Genomic DNA, 19512 nt, shown 5'->3' on the forward strand with positions numbered 1-19512 from the left:
CCACACCCAGGGTGCCTGCAGCAGCCTGCCCGCAGAGCCCACCCCACCTGTGAGATGGGGAGGAGGTGAGAAGGCGGGCACGGGGGAGGGCAGCACCCACCTTTCACAGCGTGTTCCTGTGTATCCAGGTTTGCAGAAGCACTTGATGTTTTCTCCAGTCACAACACAGCCGGTGGCAAAACTTTAAAAAAAAAGACAGAAAAAAGCCCCAGTAGAAACATAAACCCACAGGTTTTTATGCTCATTATTTTTTGCCACATGAAGTGAAACTGGAAACCAAGGGTCCAGGTACCTTTCATGTGAAGAAAATTTTGCCCATCAAAACTTGTCGAGAGAATGATGAATGATTTCAGCTGACATCAGGCAAATCTGGGTGAATAGGGACTGAAGGCATTTTTATTTTCGGCTTGGAGAAATACATTCCTTCCCTTAAGACAGAGTAAAGAAACGCACTTGGGAAGAGATGGTGACGACAGCACTTTTTCCAGAAATAACAAGGAAGGAATCAAACAAGTCTGGGCAGAAGAGAAGAACAGAGAGTTCTGATTCTTCAAAAAAAATTTTTTCCCCTCCTTGCTTATTCTAGTTCTTTTATTTTATACTGGGCACAATCCCTTCTGGGAAGAAAAAGTATGTGTGTGGAGGGCTTGGGGGTGGGGGCAGGCCCACCCAGAGTGCCCTCAGAGTCCCAGAGGGGAATAAAGCTCAGAGCATGCTTGGGCCCAGCTAGCTCTGTGGACATGGTCCCTGGTGATTTCCACACTTTTCCAATCAGGCTGTTGGAACTTCTATTCTCTTTCTTTTAGTTCTGAACTGGTGTGTTTATAGAAGCTTCTTTAAAAAAAAAAATTAAACCAAGAGACCATGAAAAAGTCCTTGTTGCCTTACGAAGAAACATCTATGACCACTGAGCATTCCACTGACATAGATCTGTGGGGAAATAAACTCCATTTATCACTAGCTGGTAAGAGAATTCTGATTTTTAAAACTATTTGTTTATTTGGGTGTGCTGGATCTTAGCTGTGGCTCATGGACTTAGTTGGGCTTCCCAGGTGGTACTAGCGGTAAAGAACCCGCCTGCCAATGGAGGAGACATGAGACTCGTGTTTGATCCTCGGGTCAGGAAGATCCCTTGGAGAATCCCAAGGACAGAGGAGCCTGGTGGGCTCCCTAGGGTCGCAAAGAGTCAGACACGACTTAGCACGCACGCATGTGAGCTTAGTCGCTCTGTGGCATATGGGATCTTAGTTCCCCAACCAGCTATTGAACCTACATTCCCTGAATTGGAAGGTGGATTCTTAATCACTTGACCACAAGGGAAGTTTCAAAGAGTTCTTATTTGGGAAGCTTCTCTTGGACAATTAGATAAGACATAGAGTTACACCTTTAAAGGGATAGTTAAAATTTGTCAGCAGTATTAATATTGCTGGAAGGAGAATTAGATAAAAATAGGATTTTACTGATACATCCTAGGAACTGGGTGTTACTTCAAGTACACAGAAGCTGAAAGCTGACCTTGATGATAACATGCTTTGCAACCAAAGATTAAACGCTTTCCCCAAGCACCCTGTGAACATCTTGCAGCTTTTTACTCTCTCCAGCTTCTGTTCAAACAAGCCTGGGCAAGTGTCAAGTGATAGATCCCTTTACAAATAAAGCCACAGGACCGGGCAGGTTTAAGGAGTATCAAACACACAGATAGCAAACCAGGGTGGATATTTCAAATATGCATCTCCAGAAAAGCCACATTGGGCAGGTGGCTTCTAATAATTTTAAGACTTGGCCAATTTCTCTGCTAGCTCAGCTGATATCAGCCAGCCTTGTGGTCCACACTTGCCCCTGAACCTGCGCACTACTGGTACTTGATCACCATCCTTCTGATTTTTCAAATCAAATCTTGCTTCACTTGGTTACCTGTTTATATTTTGTCTGGACTCACAGTGAACATGTGATTATGAGCAAGAGTAGGACAAAGTGCCAAAGCCAAACTGAACATGGATTATCACGAAAGGAAAATGGCGGCTTTCTACCTACGGAGTCTACTGACCTTACTGGAGCCTGGATGATAATGCAGCTCACATCTCTCTGAGGCTCAGAACTGTCCTGTGGCTTCCATCACACTGAGGATAAAAATCCTTAACATCCAAGTGCCTTACTCTAGCCTGAAAGGTACAGGATCTGTATCCTGGCTGTCCCACCAACCTCATCTCCCAGCCAGCTCTCTCTCAGTGCAATCAAGCCATCCATGCCTTCTTACTGTCTACAAACAATCATAGGAGTTTTCTCATCTGTTTTTTTCCCCCTTGCCATGGACCCTCATCATATTGTCTTGGTACTCCACCTCATCACTCAGGAGTCCCTGCCCAACAACTCCAGAAAGCTCTGCTACCACCCTCTGTAAAGAATCCACTCACTATCTATCACATAACCCTTTTCTCAGTGGTGTGGCCCATCTCTGAAGTTATACTTCAGACTGATTTGTGCACATTTTACTGTGTAATAACCCCACTCTCTCCTCATATTCTTCAGGTGAAGCTTAATGTCTTTGCCAGCCTTCTTTACTGCAGTTACCCCAGCATCTGGAGAAGGGATGGTGCTCAATAAATTGCTTAGCCATTGAACGAATAGCAAAAGAAAAGAGGAAAAGGCAAAACTCTGAAGAACACAACTTAGAGAGTCTGTTTTTGTTTGGTTTTGTTCCCATTTTGTTATTCCTTTTTTAAAATAGAAAATGGTTTTATTGAGATAGACTTCACATATCATACAACCCACCCACCTAAAATGTTAGATTCAATGGCTTTTAGCGTGTTCACAGAATTGCACAGTCATGACCACAATCAATTTTAGAGCATTCTCATCACCTCTAAAAGAAATTTTATGCCATTTATCAGCCCCTTTCCCATTTCTTCCCACCACCCATTCCCCAGCCCTAGACACCCATCAAACTATTGGGTTGGCCCAAAAAGTTAAATCGGGTTTTTCCATCACGGCTACAAAAAATCCGAATGAACTTTTTTTGCCGACTCAATACTTCCTGTCTTCATAGATTACTGTCAAACTTCTACAGTACCTGTCTGAATGAGGACATGGGCAGACTCTACAGGATGCATGAACGGTGTTCCAATAGTAACCCTCTTTACAGCGCTCACAGTGTTCCCCTGCAGTGTTATGCTGGCAGTTCTTGGGAGAGAGAAACGGTAAAATTAATAACAACCTATTACATTTATTACTATTGAGATTGCTGTCATCTTAATTACTCACACAATTATAACTCAAATCCTCTGACACAGCAATATAGGTTTTGTTAATCATATGCTTTTCCTACCCAGCCAATCATTGTTGGTGCCAGAAAAATGGTGTACTTGCCCTTCTATCAGCTATTCAGTGTTATCATGGGGAGGAAGGGTGAAATGGAGCCAGATCAGTGGGGTTAAAATCCCACTTGAACATTCCATAGCTGTGGGGATCTTGGGCAAGTCCCTTCACCTCTCTGGGCCTTGATGTTTTTTTAATAAATCTACCTTTTTTGGCCATGCCACATGGCATGTGGGATCTTAGTTCCCTGACGAGGGACTGAACCTGTGTCCCCTACACTGTGTGGAAGTGGCTGAGTGTGAAGTCTTAACCACTGGACTGCCAGGGAAGGTCCATATAAATCAATATTAATGGTGTATGATTTATATACTATTCTAATTTTCCTAAAATGTACAGTTAAAATAATGCCCACTTTCCAAGGTTACCAGGACTTGTAGGATCCAGAGAGGAGTCTCTCAGGGGTGTCAGGTGAGGGTGCTGGCGGCTTCCTGCACTTTTATTTTGCTCGGCCTCCCTGACTCTCTCAGAAACATGTGTTCTTTTGACCCAAGTGTTCCCCTTTTCACATTAGCTCCCTTTCTTTATTATTTATTTACTTGGCCATGCAGCGTCTTAGTTGTGGCAGGTGGGATCCAGTTTCCTGACCAAGGATTGAACTCAAGCCCCCTGCCTTGGGAGCTCAGAGTCTTAGCCATTGGATCACCAGAAAAGTCCCAGTTTCCTTTCTTTTATGGCTCCAAATGACAATTTTAAAGAAGAACTGCCTGGAGAGAGATGTTTCAGTCCCATGTCAACTTAGTTCTGAGCTGAAAACACTGAGGAAGTAAGAACGTGGAGAAGCAAGAATTGTGGTGAGGTTACCTGAATCCTATGATAAATCCTCCCCAGACCCCTCTGAACTCTGGGCCTTTACAGGGGCACAGGGAGAGAAGCATAGAAGGGGGTTAGAAACTGAGTTGCTTGATAAAAAGCCCATAAGAATGTCTGAAATACCACTCACTCTCAGCTGAAAGCATCTACCCTGAAATCTGTCTTCCTCAGTCCTGCAAATTTGAGGCATCTACCTATCCGATTTCCTTGTTTTACTGTCAATGAGTGAGTGAATGAATGAATCCATATCCACCCTCACAGCATGTGCTTTCCAAGGTCCATGTGACGGCAAACATCTACCGTGTGTGAACTAGCTGCTCAGCTATGCTAGGTATCAGGGGCACAAAGACAGATTGGAACCCTGACTCAGGGGTGGGAAATACGATGACAGAGGTGTTGGCAGCATGCCCTAATAGCCAGAGGAGCCTCAGGGAGGCGATGAGGCCTGTGCGGAGGACAGAAGGAGAGGAAGGAGCTAGGCGGAGAAGGGAGGAAGGACACACTGTACGCAGGGGTTGGTGTGCATAGGACCTCAGTCTTGCAGGAGCATAGTGGTGTGGACAGACAACCTGCAGCAGCTGGTGCTCCCGAGGGTGAAGTGCAAGGGGGCAGGCTATGGCTGGAGAGGCGGCAGCACAGATCAAGGGGCCCTGAGGCTGCCTGAGGAGTGTGAACGTCTGGTAATGAGCCTCAGGGGACCCCTGAGTCAGCTGTGAGTTTCAGATAAATCATCCTGGAGGCAGGGGAAGACTGGCTCCAGCAGCAAGGAATAAAAAGGACGAAAACCAGTGAGGTGGTCCAGTTGATGGGACTTCGAACTCCCTATGCAGGGGGCCTGGGTTTGATTCCTGATCAGGAAACTAGATTCCACATGCTGAAACTAAGAGTTTGATGCCTCATCTAAGAGCTGGGGCAGTCAAATAAATAAAATAATTAAAATAAATATAAAATGGGCTTCCTTGGTGGTACCAGTGGTAAAGAATCTTCCTGCCAATGCAGGAGACACAAGAGACATGGTTTAGATCCTTTATTCCCTGAGGCAGGAAGTGGCAATGCACTCCAGTAATCTTGCCTGGGAAATCCCATGGACAGAGGAGCCTGGCTATGGGGTTGCAAAGAGTCAGACACAACTGAGCAATCACATGTGTTAAGCATAAAAAATAAAGTAAGATAATTGAAAAGCAAAATTCCCTTAAAAATATATAAAAAGGAGGAAAACTGAAGAACGACGATGAGAAGAGAGAGGAGGGAAGGAAATGAAGGGAAGCTGAGACGTGACTGGGTAGCAAAGGCAGAGGAAGGGAGAGGAAGCAGCCAGGAGAAGGCGGAACAGCAGCACCTCAGCGGAGAGCAGGGAGCCAGTCATCAGAGCTCCGGCGGCCAGCGGGGCCCACAGGACACGTCACTGGCTTCGGCTGCCTCCCTGCTGGCCACATGCTGCTTCACTGGCGGGGGGTGGGCTGGCTTCTTTTCACCCTTTGAAGCTTATACTTGAAAGGACAGGGAGAGGCGCACATGTGTGAAGGTCTCAGATTTCAGAATTGACTCTGGACCTCGGGAGTGGGGGCCAGTGTACAGGATCATCCCATCTGCCAGCGAAAGGGGCTGGGTCTCCTTACTTCTGTTTTCTGAGGATGGGGCTGCATGCGCAGCTCCCGTCAAGGGCCATGTTGGAGAGCAGGGCCAGCACCCACGACCTGCCACTAAGCTGCACCCGTGTGTGTGTACTCATGTGTGCACATGTACATGTGTGTACACAGGCACACCCCCCACCACACAGCAAGCCTCCTGAGAGTAGGGATTACGTCCGATGGTCTAACCCCAGCACTTGGCTTGGTCCTTCCCATAAGAGCAAATACTCAGCAAGGGTTCCCTGAATGAATCAGTTCTAGAGGGCACGTGGCCGTCAAGGACAAGGGAAGACGGAGCTGCAAAGAAAAGTGAGAAAGAGAATATTGTTGTTTGATTGAAACATGAATTATGACTCTCACTAGCAATCCCTTCACTGGGTGGATGGACTACAGAGAAAACTCCCTTTGTTCTCTGGCAGCTTTTATAAAGGGGACTTGCAATGACTCAACAGCAAGATAAGTATTTTTCATGACAGTGTCTACCTGTGTTACACACATCACACAGTATGAAATACAAACGATTACATGAGATACCAAAGAGCTGGAAAATAATACTGCCTGACATCTCTTACACTTTTGGAACTTATAAGGCTAAAATCCTACAGAATATTCTGTCAGCCTCTTTACGACAATTTCCTGTCCTGGCCTGTTCCGTCTTGCAGAGGAAATAGCTCCTCAGGACACGCTGAATGGGCATAAAACAGTCTAGGAACTCAAAGAGCTGAAACACACTCTAGGTGCCTCACACAATGCAGAGGAAGCCCGCGCCAGGACAATGTATTTCTGAACCGCACAAAAGAAGTGGGGGCTCTGTATTCAGGCACCAACGTGGCCTCCTTTTCTCAGAACTGTCCATCTTCCTTCTAGCTGGGGAGGCCGTGGCTACTGGAGGGGGGACCTCTGAGGATAGGGAGGAAGATAGCAGAATAAGAACTGTTTTGCTTCAGGATGCATGAGAAAAATCTCCTGAGAACCTAGTTTTGTGTGGGAGAATTTTCTAAAACATACCCAAAGAAGGTAGTTTTCTGGTGGCTAAGTCATAAACCACTGGGACTCCCCTTGCCTGTCTTCCCCCATAAACGCACTGCCTTGGCAGCCATGGGGGTTAGTGTTTGATGGATGGAGAGTGTGCCTTCAGCCTTTGCCAGCATCTCCTCCTCCTCTGATCAATTTCTTCAGCCACTGCTCATCTGACAGCAATGATGTCTCCTCCCTGCAACCTCCTGCCCCACTGCACCCTCAACAAAATTGAGGTCCAAAGGAGTAGCTCTGGTTTACCATATCCTGGCAAGAGCTAGGGCTTCCCCGGTGGCTCAGGGGTAAAGTCTGCTGGCAGTGCAGTAGCTGCAGGAGACACAGGTTTGACCCCTGGGTTGGAAAGATGGAGGAGGGCATGGCAAGGATGTCATGCCAGTATCCTTGCCTGGAGGATCCCATAGACAGAGCAGTGTAGTGGGTTATAGTCCACAGGGTCGCAAAGAGTCGGACACGACTGAAGCCACTTAGCACACATGCACGGCAAGAGTTAAACCCCAGCATCTACCCATTATTATCATCTAGTGAGATTCAAAAGCTAAGGTGTAATTTAATTGCTCAGACAGAACATTCTCTGACGGGGCACGTTAAAATGGAGGGAAAAGGGACTTCCCTGGCAGTCAAGTGGTTAAGACTTCACCTTCTAATGCAGGGAGTGAGGGTTCTAGTTGGGAAGCTAGGATCCCACATGCCTTACAGCCAGAAAAAAATCCAAAACATAAAACAGAAGCAAAACTGTAACAAGTTCAATAAAAACTTTAAAAATGGTACACAGGAAAAGAAATCTCTAGAAAAAAAAAAATAGAGGGAAAAGTGAGTGTAAAGTAATTCAGCCTGGTTACCTGGTGCTTCACCCTGCCCCCCCACCACTCCATCCCCTGCTCACATAATCACCTCTATTTAGGGTTCAGTAAAGGTGACGTCTGATGTCTGAGGGCCTAGCGGAGGGGGTCCGGGAGACACAGATCGTTTGTTAGTAACATTCCAGCTCAGTTTACTCACAATGCATACTCCCGAGCCATCCTGGCAGCGATTGGAATGCCCGTTACAGTTGCAGGGAACACACCGTCCGGTGTATAAGCCTTTGTTCTCACGATAGTATCCAGGGCTGCATCCCTGTTTTGCAAACAAACCGTTTAGTCGATACAAAGAAAGAAATTTATTATCTGAGGCAGGTGACCATCCTGACTGTCAAGCATTGACCTTTCTATCCTCCCTACTTTGGTCAGTGTGTGAACTTCCACTTTCCAATGCAAGCCAGGTTCGCTTGCTTTTTCCATCAGGTTTTCTGTTGTTTTCACATCCTGGTAGGTATGTGAGTTTGTGGTGGAATGGGAGATGTGTGGTGGGGAAATCAGAGCAAACGGGGTGTAGGGGGTTGACTATGGAAGTTGGGTGCCTCTCCTTCTCAAGCCAGTTGTTTTGAGGGCCAGTGGAGGCATGGAAGGCTGAGAAAGCAAAGAGGATCAGGACCTCAGTCCACCAGCGGGGAGGACCTCTGAGCAAATCCCTTCAAGTTCAAGTTCTCTTTGGGTAGCCACCCCTTTTCCAAGTGTGGATTTCGGCTGGTGGGGGAGCTGGATGGGAGGAGGGGAAAGCTGGGATCACCACTGGGATTTAATCAATAATGGCAGGTCCAGTGGAACCCATTCACTGCCACTCACCAGACCACAGGTGACAGGGAACCCTGGGGGAAAGGAAACAGCTTGCATTCTTGTACAGAACTTGATAGGGATGTTTGGTTCCCACTGAACACAAAGACCCAGCTTAAGGCAATTTCCTTGAGCTGGTCTTGTTCTCTTGTTCAACATTGCTCTGATTAACCCTATCTCCTCTATATCGTCTTCTTCCAGTATAATGCTGCAAGTTATTATTTTTCATGTGGATGAGAAGAATTATGGTTTTTTTTTTTTATGAACTGATATATTTTTTGAAAAGTCTAGTTAAGAATGTCCCTGGGACTTCCCTGGTGGGCCAGAGGTTAAGAATCTGCCCACCAATGCAGGGGAACAGGTTTGATCTCTGGTGCAGGAAGATTCCAGCTGCTCCAGGGCAGCTAAGTCCGTGTGCCTAGAGCCCATGCTCCGCAGCGAAAAGCGAGAGGCTCGAGCACTGCCAACTAGAGAGTAGCCCTGCTTGCCACAACTAGAGAAAGCCCATGCACAGTGATGAAGACCCAAGTGAAGTCGCTCAGTCGTGTCCGGCTCTTAGCGACCCCATGGACTGTAGCCCACCAGGCTCCTCCATCCACAGGATTCTCTAGGCAAGAATACTGGAGTGGGTTGCCATTTCCTTCTCCAGGGGATCTTCCCAACCCAGGGATCGAACCCAGGTCTCTCACATTGCAGGCAGACACTTTAACCTCTGTGCCACAGCACAGCCATAAATGATTAAATAAATAACTTTTTAAAAAGAATGCCCCCAGTAGGAAAAAAAAAAAAGCAATTATTCTTATACCAGCCATTAAAAGTTACTTAGATTTCTGCCTCTAAAGAGAATTTCTGCCTTGAAAGTCATTTTCTTCATTTTGGCAGAGCCAATCACCGATTAAACTTAGGTGTAGTCTCTAGTTTCCTTCACTGATCTCCTACAGGGCCTATCTTTAAGGCATCAGGAAAAATTAATACTTCAAGATAAAGATGATCTTTAATCTAATCTCTTTAAACAGCACATACATCTATGAGACTCTGAAGCTATAGCCAAGGGAAATTTGCTCTCATTCATTCATGGCCTTAAAGGTCTCTACCTGAGCAGGCCAAAGGGAAAAAGAAGCTCACACACTCCCCAGAGTTGAATATTCCAGTTGCTGCTAGAAATTCCTTCTAAAACTACACACAATGATGCCAAATCATACACAATAACAATACTATAATTTCCAATATAATTTTCCCTTCAGCTATTAGGAACCATGTCGAGGCAAAAGAATGCACTACAAAACCTTAGATTACTGAATGGGCTTGTCTAAGGAGAATCCAAACATGAAAGGAATGTTCTTGAGCTGAAAGCACAACTGAGAGATACATTTGAACTTAATTCAGCCAGTGGTGGTATGAGCGTATCTACAAATAATCTCTACTAATAAGGCACAGGGCCTTATAATTATCACCATATACCCCATTACATGCTTATAAAATTACCCGATTTAATAAAGAACAAATTATCTAAATAATAAATATATATGGTTTATTTATGACAACATGCCCAGTAAAAGCTTTAATTAAATATTCTTTGGTGGGTGAGGATGGTCTATCCTGATTAAAGGTAAATCACCCATCTTAATTTGCTTTTGCTTAGAAATAGAAAAGCACTCCGCAAGAACTATGTATCATGTGACTCTCAGAACATTTGTCGGTTATGGAAATATAATTATTTTCTCACCTCTATAAAGCACACAAACTGTACATTTAACATACAATTCTGTTCAACTATTCAGACTGTATTGAAGACTTATTCTAAATGAAAACGAATGTGTCCTAACATGTTACTTCAGTAAAGAGACTTTGCAACTACTAATTTTTTAAGTGATAATTTTTCAGGATAACTTTTCCAATAAACTTTTGTAGTACAAATGATAAAATGATGTATCTATCAAGTTTCCTGGATCACTTTAGCAGCCATAGAATTTATTTCTCTGTGAATATACAAGTACCATCCAGGAAGTTTAATTACAGTGAAAGCAGAATTTATGAATGTTTAATGCCTGGCAAATTGAAGCACGTTTGTTAGGTATTACACAAAATTGATCTCATCACTTTTCTTAATCTTAAATAGGGATTCCACTGATTCTCAAGGTTTACTTTATAGGTAATTTTTCTCCCAAGAAGAACCTGGAAACCTACAGGCATCCAGACTCTTATCCTAAGGCTTGGGTTCGTCTAGAAAGGGCACAAAGTTTCCTAGACATGAACATCCCACAGGCATTCAAACTCTAGCTGCCTCGGCATTTCCAGGTGGGCCGATGTTTATACGGTTTGTGGTTAACAGCCCAGGAGAGCGATCTGTCAGGCACTGTAAGGCCGTAATGAACACTGCCAGTCAGCGGATGGTGAAGCCATCAGCCCCTCCCCCAGCCCACCCACTCCTCACTCATCACCCTGCCTTGAAATCTCAGGGAGCTGGGAACCCTCCCCCACCCAAAGCAAAACGTAAAAGGGCCGTTACCTGGTTGGGCTTAAGCTCCAAATAACTTGCTTGCAGTTGGTATTGACCCGGAGATGGAGGAAGCACTACCCTTTGCTGCTGTGAACTGTACCCCAGACACTGCCCCAGGGCTGCCCCAAAGATCCACAGCCATCCCACACTCCGGACAGACCACCTCACTGCCGGGGGCATCGTGGTCCCTGGGCGTCCCGCTGGCTGCGCACAGACCTCTGCCTCTTCCTCTTATACCTGCCCTTCCTGCTCGCTGCCCAGGCCGGGCTGACTCAGGTAGAAGGCAGGCTGTCTGCGGCAGGAGGCTCCACCTGTAAACTTCACCTGTGAGTCAGCCTGGGAGAGAGCGCATATAACAGTCCCGCGGGCAAACGCGCTACTCTGTAATTCCTGCCAGGTGGGGCAGGCATCACCTTCTACCCACCTCACCCCCCAGACAGCACTCGCAGCTGTAAATCACAGGCTGAGTCATGCGCCTAGAACACGCCCTGGGCAGCAGGGTGGTGAGCCAGAGGTCCCTCTCTTTCCCTCGGGCTAGAAATTTCACTTAATCAGGCTAGAAAAGACAGAGAAGACGGGGACAAAGAGCGGAGGTACCTGCGGACTAAAAGTTACCTGGCAGGAATCCCGAGAAAACCACAGTGAGTATATTATATTTTAACCTGCAAAATAGGTCGCATTTTAATCTGCAAAGATATTATACCTGCAGGTTAAAAAAAGAACCGATGTGCAGATCACCTTTAGGGTTTCCTGCAATCCAGGGGTCGGGAGGGGAAGTTGCTAATTGCATATCCGACAGGCATCTGGAATTCTCAAGATGCCAGTGTGTGCTATTTCCTATTCACTGTACTACCCACTGTGCTTTCTTTCCCTCTCTTCAGGAAGAGGAAATATGTGCAGCTTGAGATATGAAATAGCTTCATGTTACAGCACCCTAAGGACAGTCAAGTTGACTGGGCATCTGCTGAGGATCTGCTGTGAGCTGGAAACTTGGCCTGAAACTTCCCCTGAAGAATCTGGACTATAACTCTGTGGGGGGGTGGGTGCTGGAAAGAGGCCCTGGATTAAGGAAAGGCAAGCGGACCCTGGATCAGCTCCTGGGAAGGCAGTGGCTCACATATTGGGACATGCAGGGTTACTTCCTTCCTGCCTCCCGGAAAGTCCAGATTTCTGCAACCCCCAGGATCCACTGAACTCCTAATGCTTTCTGATGGGTTTTGAGACAAGTGATTTTTTTTTTTTCATTTTTATAAGATAAGACGCTAGACACCCAGCAGAAACTTGTTTGATGGTCAGAGGGCTCCAGGCCGTCCAAGAGGGCTGGACAGCAGACAGGAGCGCCAGCCCCAGGAGCCCTCCAGGGCATTTGATGGTTGAGGGGCAGCTCCTACCTGGCAGGAGTCACCAGTGTAGTCAGGGGGGCAGGCACACATCTCCACGCTCTGTGCTCGACGTCCACTTCCTGTTTCCGAGGCCTCCTCCAGCCCCACCCCGCTCAGGGTGAGCCGCTGCGTCTCGGTGAAGTAGAGGCCCCGGAGGTGCACACCTTGCAGTCTAGACAGCACGGTCATCAGCTCCTCCCGGGACACGGGGGCATGGCTACTGGCATGTCTGAAGTTTGCCTACACGTGAAAGCAGAGAGGCGAACTCAGTCCCAGGGACTGCAGGCCAGCCAGCCAGAAGGAACCCAACAAAAGACACTGAAAATGCATCAGGAGTAGAGAACAAACTTATGGTTACCAAGGGGGGAAGGTGGGATAGACCGGGAGACTGGGACTGACATACATACACACTGCTGTTCAGGCACTCAGTCGTGTCCAACTCTTTGTGACCCCATGGAGTGTAGTACGCCAGGCTTCCCTAGTTTACTATGTATAAACTACACAGATTATAGTATGTAGTTTATACACAGTAAACTGTTCCTAGTTTCCCAGTTTATTATGTATAAACTCAACATTACTATGTATAACTAGATAACTAGTAAGAACCTACTGCATAACAGGGAGCTCTACTCAACGCTCTGCGTGCATGCGTGCTAAGTCACTTGAGTCCGACTCTTTGTGACCCTATGACTGTAGCCCACCAGGCTCCTCTGTCCATGGGGATTGTCCAGGCAAGAGTACTGGAGTGGGTTGCCATGCCCTCCTCCAGGGGATCTTCCTGATCCAGAGATCGAACCTGGGTCTCCTGCCTTGCAGGTGGATTCTTTACCATTGGCCCACTGAAGAGACTCTACGGTGACCTAAATGGGAAGGGAATCAGAAAAAGAGGGGATATATGCATACATATAGCTGATTCACTTTGCTGCACAACAGAAACTACCCCAACCTGGTAAAGCAACTATTTGTTGTGGTTGTTGTTTAGTCACTAAGTTATGTCTGACTCTTTTGTGACCCCATGGACTACAGCCTGCCAGGCTCCTCTGTCCATGGGACTTCCCAGGCAAGAATATGGGAGTGGGTTGCCATTTCCTTCCCCAGGGGATCTTCCTGAGCCAGGGATTGAACCAACATCTCCTGCATTGGCAGGTGGATTCTTTACCACTGAGCCACCTGGGATACCCAATAAAAGTTAATAAAATGTATGCATCAGGGAAAACACTAAAATGAGATAGGTAAGTAGACACAGCAGATTTACATTCAGAAGTCACATATCCTGGATTGTTCCCAAGAAGGAAGAGAGCCACGAGAAAGGGGGGGGGGATGAAGGCAGAAAACAAAGAACAATAAAATGAAGTCAGCTTTCTCAGTGCTCAGCTTATTGCACAATGCACTTTTGCTTGTACAGCATAAAGGGAGTGAGAATGAGCAGAGAGGCATATGCAAACAGAGTGAGTTGCACAGCTCAGATCATTCATTAAATGCTCATAACTGTGACAGAAAGTCCAACCTTTTCTTGCACACACACATTCATGTTATTTTATTTTTATGATGTAAAAACATGTAACATAAGATTTACCATCTTAATCATTTTTAACAGTATGGTGAAGTGAAATGAAAGTGTTAGCCACTCAGTTGTGTCCGATTCTATGCGATCCCATGGACTGTAGCCCACCAGGCTCCTCTGTCCATGGGATTCTCCAGGCAAAAACACCAGAGTGGGTAGCTAGTCCCTTCTGCAGGGGATCTTCCTAATCCATGGATTGAACCCCAGTCTCCCCCATTGCAGGCAGATTCTTTACCTCCTGAGCCACCATGGAAGCCGGGTGTACGGTAGTATTAACTACATTCACGTGATTGTGCAACAGATCTCTAGAACTTTATCCTCCTGCAAAACTGAAACTCAGCACCTATTAAGCAATAACTGCCTTTTCCTCCTCCCCTAGCCCCTGGCAACTACCACTCTCCTTTGTTCCTATGAATTTGAGGAGTTTAAATACTTCATATAAGTGGAATCACATAGTAGTTATCTCTTCATGACTTGCTTATTTCACTTGGTGGAATGTGCTCAGATTTCATTCACGTTCTAGCATATGACAGAACTTTCTTCTTTTTTAAGGCTGAATACCATTCCAGCGTGTATGTGACACATTTTCTTTATCCCGTCGGCTGTCAATAGACATTTCACTTTGCAATATAGAGTTGACCCTTGAACTGTGCAGGTATTAGGGGTGACAACCCTCTGGGACTCAAAAATCCATGAAAACCTTCCCAGTCCACTCTCCACATCTGTGGCTTCAAATTCATCAATTCGACCACCCGCAGATCACAGAGTACTATAATATTTAGTGGCAAAAGATTCAGGCTTTTTTTTTTTTCTGGAATAAATGCTTTGCAGATTACTGCTAGCCTTTGGTTAATTATCAAGACTTGTAAACTAGTTGATTTTGACCACATTTGCCAGTTTTCTCATTGCTTTTGTGGAGGAAAAATTGGAAGAGGTTCTTCACCATTTTTGCTGGCATAACCTCTCTCATATAAGCAGAATCACATACTATGTGGACTTTTGTGTCTTGCTTCTTTCCTTCAGCATAATATTTTGGGGCTTCATCCACACTGTGGAAGTCACCAATACTTTTTGTTCTATTTATTGCCAAATGGTATTCCACCATATGGATGGACCAGTACAGAAATGTTACAGCATGTCTGCAAGTTTAAGGTACTTGAAAAAGTAGCCCCTTGAGGATATATTTAACAATTCTCACTGGACATATTTAAATATTTTTATTTATTTCTCTAGTTGCCTGTGCCATGTTTTATTTGCGGCACTCAGATCTTCCATCTTCATTTCCTCATGTGGGACTGGGATCTAGCTCCCTGACCAGGGATTGAACCTGGGTGCCCCCACACTGGGGGCTTGAAGTCTTAGCCAGTACACCACCAGGGAAATCCCTGGACAAATTTAATAATATAATTGGAACATTGCTTAAAGGAATAGTTGTAACCAAGTAGGTGTAATACAATGTTCTACAATTTGATAGGGCTTCCCAGGTGGCACTGGGGGTAAAGAACCTGCCTGCCAATGTAGGAGGTGTAAGAGATATGGGTTCCATCTCTGGGTTAGGAAGATCCCCTGGAGGAGGGCATGGCAACCCACTCCAGTATGCTTGCCTGGAGAATCCCATGGACAGAGGAGCCTGGCGGGCTACAGTCTATAGCGTCACAAAGAGTCGGACATGACTGAAGGGACTTAGCATGCACGCACACATAATTTGATAAGCTCTCCTTTATTTAGCTATATTATTCTTATTTCTTTTGGTATTAGATGTGCTTGTGACTTTTCTATTTATTTACCCCAAGCACATTTGTTGGAAAGCCACCAGGTTCCAGGCACTGAAGGAATCCTGAGGACAAATGCGAGGTGTATCGGAGCATGACAGACTCATGGAGTTTATACAATAAGGATACTTAACTGTAAAACAAGAGACAGGATGGTTTCCTGTTTAAGTGCCATAAAGATAGTGCAAACAAAGCCCTGTGAGGTTGGAGCTCTGTATACTTTATATAATTTCTAATTTTAATTTATATATCTAAATTATATTTACATAAGCATAATTAATATTTTATATTCATAAAGTAAGTCAAAAGAAAAACCAACTCTTTGAAAGAGCTAAGTCATAGGACAGAAAGGCTCGTCAAGAACCATTTCAGGGGCCTCCCTGGTGGTCCAGCGGTTAAGCTGCAGAGCTTCCAGTGCAAGGGGTGCAGGTTTGGTCCCTGGCCAGGGAACTAAGACCCCACATGCTTTGCAGCGTGGCCAAAAAAAAAAAAGACGAAAGAAAGAACCACCTCACATTCACTTTTCCTTACCTCCACCATCTGCACTCTCCCATGATGCAGCCGGTCTGGCCGGGGGTGATTTGGCTCATGGTAGATGACGGACATGTGCTGACCCTGTGGAAGGCAAATACGAATGTGCTGGTAGCTTGGCTGGCATGTTTCGACGTTTATGGCTGATTTGCAAACACATGTCTATGGATCTGCTTTACATGAAATGACTGATTCTAAAAAGTAACTGCAAGATGAACCGACAAGCAAAAGGATTAGTAACACGGAAATGGAATAATAAGACCTCATAGAGTTCATTTTCACAAATAGGAAACCAGGAAAGTTCCTTTGACTAAAAGTGGCTTAAAAAGATGGAAACAATTAAAAAAATCAGTAAATATGCTTTGCAGATAACATGAGGGACCAGTTCCCCTACTGTCTAGGATAAGACAGGGAGCAAGAAAGTGCTCTGGTGGGTCGTTAGTGGGGAGGGGAGGGAGGGCAGGAGGTTGGCAGGCTGGCTGCGGGCTGTGCAGGGAGCATGGACAGGGTGCTGCAGGGCTGGCACGTGGAGCAGGGCTCACCCCACAGCCCAAGACCCTGCGGGCACAAGCCCCATCATTCAGCCTCTGCACCGGTCCCCATTACAGCGACTCTTCAGGGCACAATGGGATGGACAGTCAGCACCCACCACCAGCAACCTCACCCCACACCCACAATAGAGAAGCTCAGCTATTCTGTGGCACCAAACCCCTAAAAGTTTCACTCATCAGAGCCGGCCTTTCAGAAAGAAGAGCATTATCTGCAAGCACTCACTGAAAATCTTAATCTAAGAAATATGCCCAATAAGCTTTTGATTTCAGTGGTTTGGAACAAAGCAGCAGAGTATATGCTTTATGAGCCTAAATTACTTTCCAAGTTTGAAGATAAATTAAGAAGAAATTTTGGTCATCACTTCTCCATGAGCGCCAACAGTTTGCATAATAACAGAGGCAGTAAAATATAGGCACACTAATGGCCTGAATTTGAGATGCTCTGTAAAAAAATAATGAGGCTGATCTACAGCACGTCATAATACTGTTTTTATTGTGGAACTATTTTTCCTTGAACTTTAACTCTAAAGTCCTGGGTGCTTCATTTTCAAGATGTTTTCCAAAGGAAGTTTCCTTCGAGTTTTTAAAACAACAGTGCAATACATTTGGGTGCCAGCAGAAACAGGACATAGCACAGCCGTGCCTAAACACAAAAAGCTACCAGAATGCGAGGCCCTCAGCTGGCACGAGGCATGTGGGGTTTTCCAGTCATCACTTACACAAAACACACAAAGAAGTCCTTCAGGAAGCTGGAATTGCAACACATTAATTCCAGCAAATGAACCAGAAACAGTCAAGATCAGGTGATGGCACCCCATCCCATGTTCAAGGTTCTGTACATTGGAGGGATTCAAAGCAGGATGGTATATCACCCCTGCCCTCAAGGAAATTGCTAGACTGTGGTTCTGGACTGTGTGCCCAGCACATAGCATGCACTTCTTAAAAAACCAAAAGGGCTCCCCAGTATCTCGTGTTTGTGCTGAGTCACTTAGTCACAACTCTTTGAGACCCCATGGGCTGTAGCCAGGCTCCTCTGTTCATGGGATTCTCCAGCCAAGAATCCTGGAGTGGGTCACCATTTCCTCCTCCAGGGGATCTTCCCGACACAGGAATGGAACCTGGGTCTCCTGCATTGCAGGCGGATTCTTTACCACTGAGCCACCAGAGAAGCCCATCTCCCCTTAGATTACACTTTTTCTTTTTGACAACAGGGACCACCTGGCCTTCATGAGCCCAGCAACGTGACTTTGCAAAAAGGGAAGTCTCAAAAACATGTGTGCAATGAAATTGAAAGACAGAAACACAAAACAAGTTTACAATGAGGCAATGATCGTGAGAAGCCAGGAGGGAGATGGTTAAGTTCTTGGAAGGGAAGAAAAGAGAAACGATTCAGGGCTGGGATAGTCAGGCACCCAGGATCTGGAGGAGGTGCTACATGCTCTCAACTTCCCTTCAAGTTTCTACGAAATACTGGAAATGACTTAATCCAGACTTCTTGTAGGCCACTTATCAAGATGTCCTATGAGTTGCCTGGTAGCTCGGTGGTGAGGAGTCCGCCTGCCAATGCAGGAGACACGGGTCCAATCCTGATCCGGGAAGATCCCACATGCTGCAGGACGACTAGGCCTGTGAGCCACAACTACTGGGCCTGAGCTCTAGAGCCGGGGAGCTGCGACTGCTGAGCCCACATGCCCCCGAGCCTGTGCTCAGCAAGAAGAGAAGCCCCTGAATCACAGGGAAGAGTAGCCCCCGCTTGACTCAACTAGAGAAAAGCCCAAGCAGCAGCGAAGGTCCAGCACAGCCAAGAAATATGTAAATAAAATTATTTTTTAAGAAAAGATGTCCTAAAATCAGAATGGCATAAGCTGCAACTGCCACTTCCTGTCACTTGGCTTGTGCTCTGATACCTACAATGAGCTGCACAGCTGGCTTCCTTTCCAGAGGAACCATGTCAGCAGGTAGTCCAAACGACTTGATCTGGTAGGTGAGGTACCCGCCGTACGAGGAAATCTAAAATTGAAATAACAGCATGAATAGCACAAGCGCTGCAACACACCATGGCCACATCAGTTTGTCTACGAAGCACACTGGCCCAGAGCTCTGGGAAGATACACTATCAGCCCCTTAACAGCGCTCATTTCTAGAGAGAGGAACTGAAGATGGGATCTTAACTCTCTGCTTTATACCATTTTATATTGATTCAAATGTTTAATGTGAAGATGATTGAGTTTTACAAGCAAAAGGATACTTCCCTTAAAAAGAAAAATACTAGTCACACAGAAACAAATAAGATCCTTTTATTCTAGATGGCTACTAAACCACAGCTATTCTAAGAAATCTAGGCCACTGCTTTTCTATTTAGCCGAGAGAACTGGTTAATATCTATCAGGTACAAGATGAACTTCCAAAAATAAACTAAAAAAAACTTCCCCTGAGCACAGATGGTGACTGTTTCCTAAGTGATTCTGCATTCTCTTGGGTGCATGAGCCCTGTCCAACTATGTGTGTGTGCGACGTCACTTCACACAAGTCCGACTCTTTGCAACCCTGCGGACTCTGGCCCACCAGGTTCCTCTGTCCATGGGATCCTCCAGGCAAGAACACTGGAGTGGGTTGCCATATCCTCCGCCAGGGGATCTTCCAACCCAGAGACTGAACCCATGTTTCAGGCAGCTCCTGTACCGCGGGCAGAGGCGTTATCACTGAGCC

General features: G+C 45.9%; 1 protein-coding gene across 2 annotated transcripts in view; it reads right to left on the reverse strand.

Moving 5' to 3' along the window:
• Positions 1-19512, reverse strand: part of LAMA3 (laminin subunit alpha 3) — a 255539-nt gene that overhangs the window by 68109 nt on the left and 167918 nt on the right. Inside the window, exons 37-42 of one of the 2 annotated variants that reach the window (XM_018039638.1) lie at positions 18715-18813; positions 16253-16336; positions 12395-12625; positions 7854-7967; positions 3071-3180; positions 101-181 (exon numbers count right to left, since the gene is read on the reverse strand). In XM_018039638.1, coding sequence (XP_017895127.1) covers positions 101-181; positions 3071-3180; positions 7854-7967; positions 12395-12625; positions 16253-16336; positions 18715-18813 — 719 coding nt within the window. Of the gene's footprint in view, positions 1-100; positions 182-3070; positions 3181-7853; positions 7968-11012; positions 11349-12394; positions 12626-16252; positions 16337-18714; positions 18814-19512 lie in introns of those variants that run through there. The other variant, XM_018039637.1, reaches the window with a different exon arrangement.

This window comes from Capra hircus, chromosome 24 (genome assembly GCF_001704415.2).
Source record: "Capra hircus breed San Clemente chromosome 24, ASM170441v1, whole genome shotgun sequence".
Lineage (NCBI taxonomy): Eukaryota > Metazoa > Chordata > Mammalia > Artiodactyla > Bovidae > Capra > Capra hircus.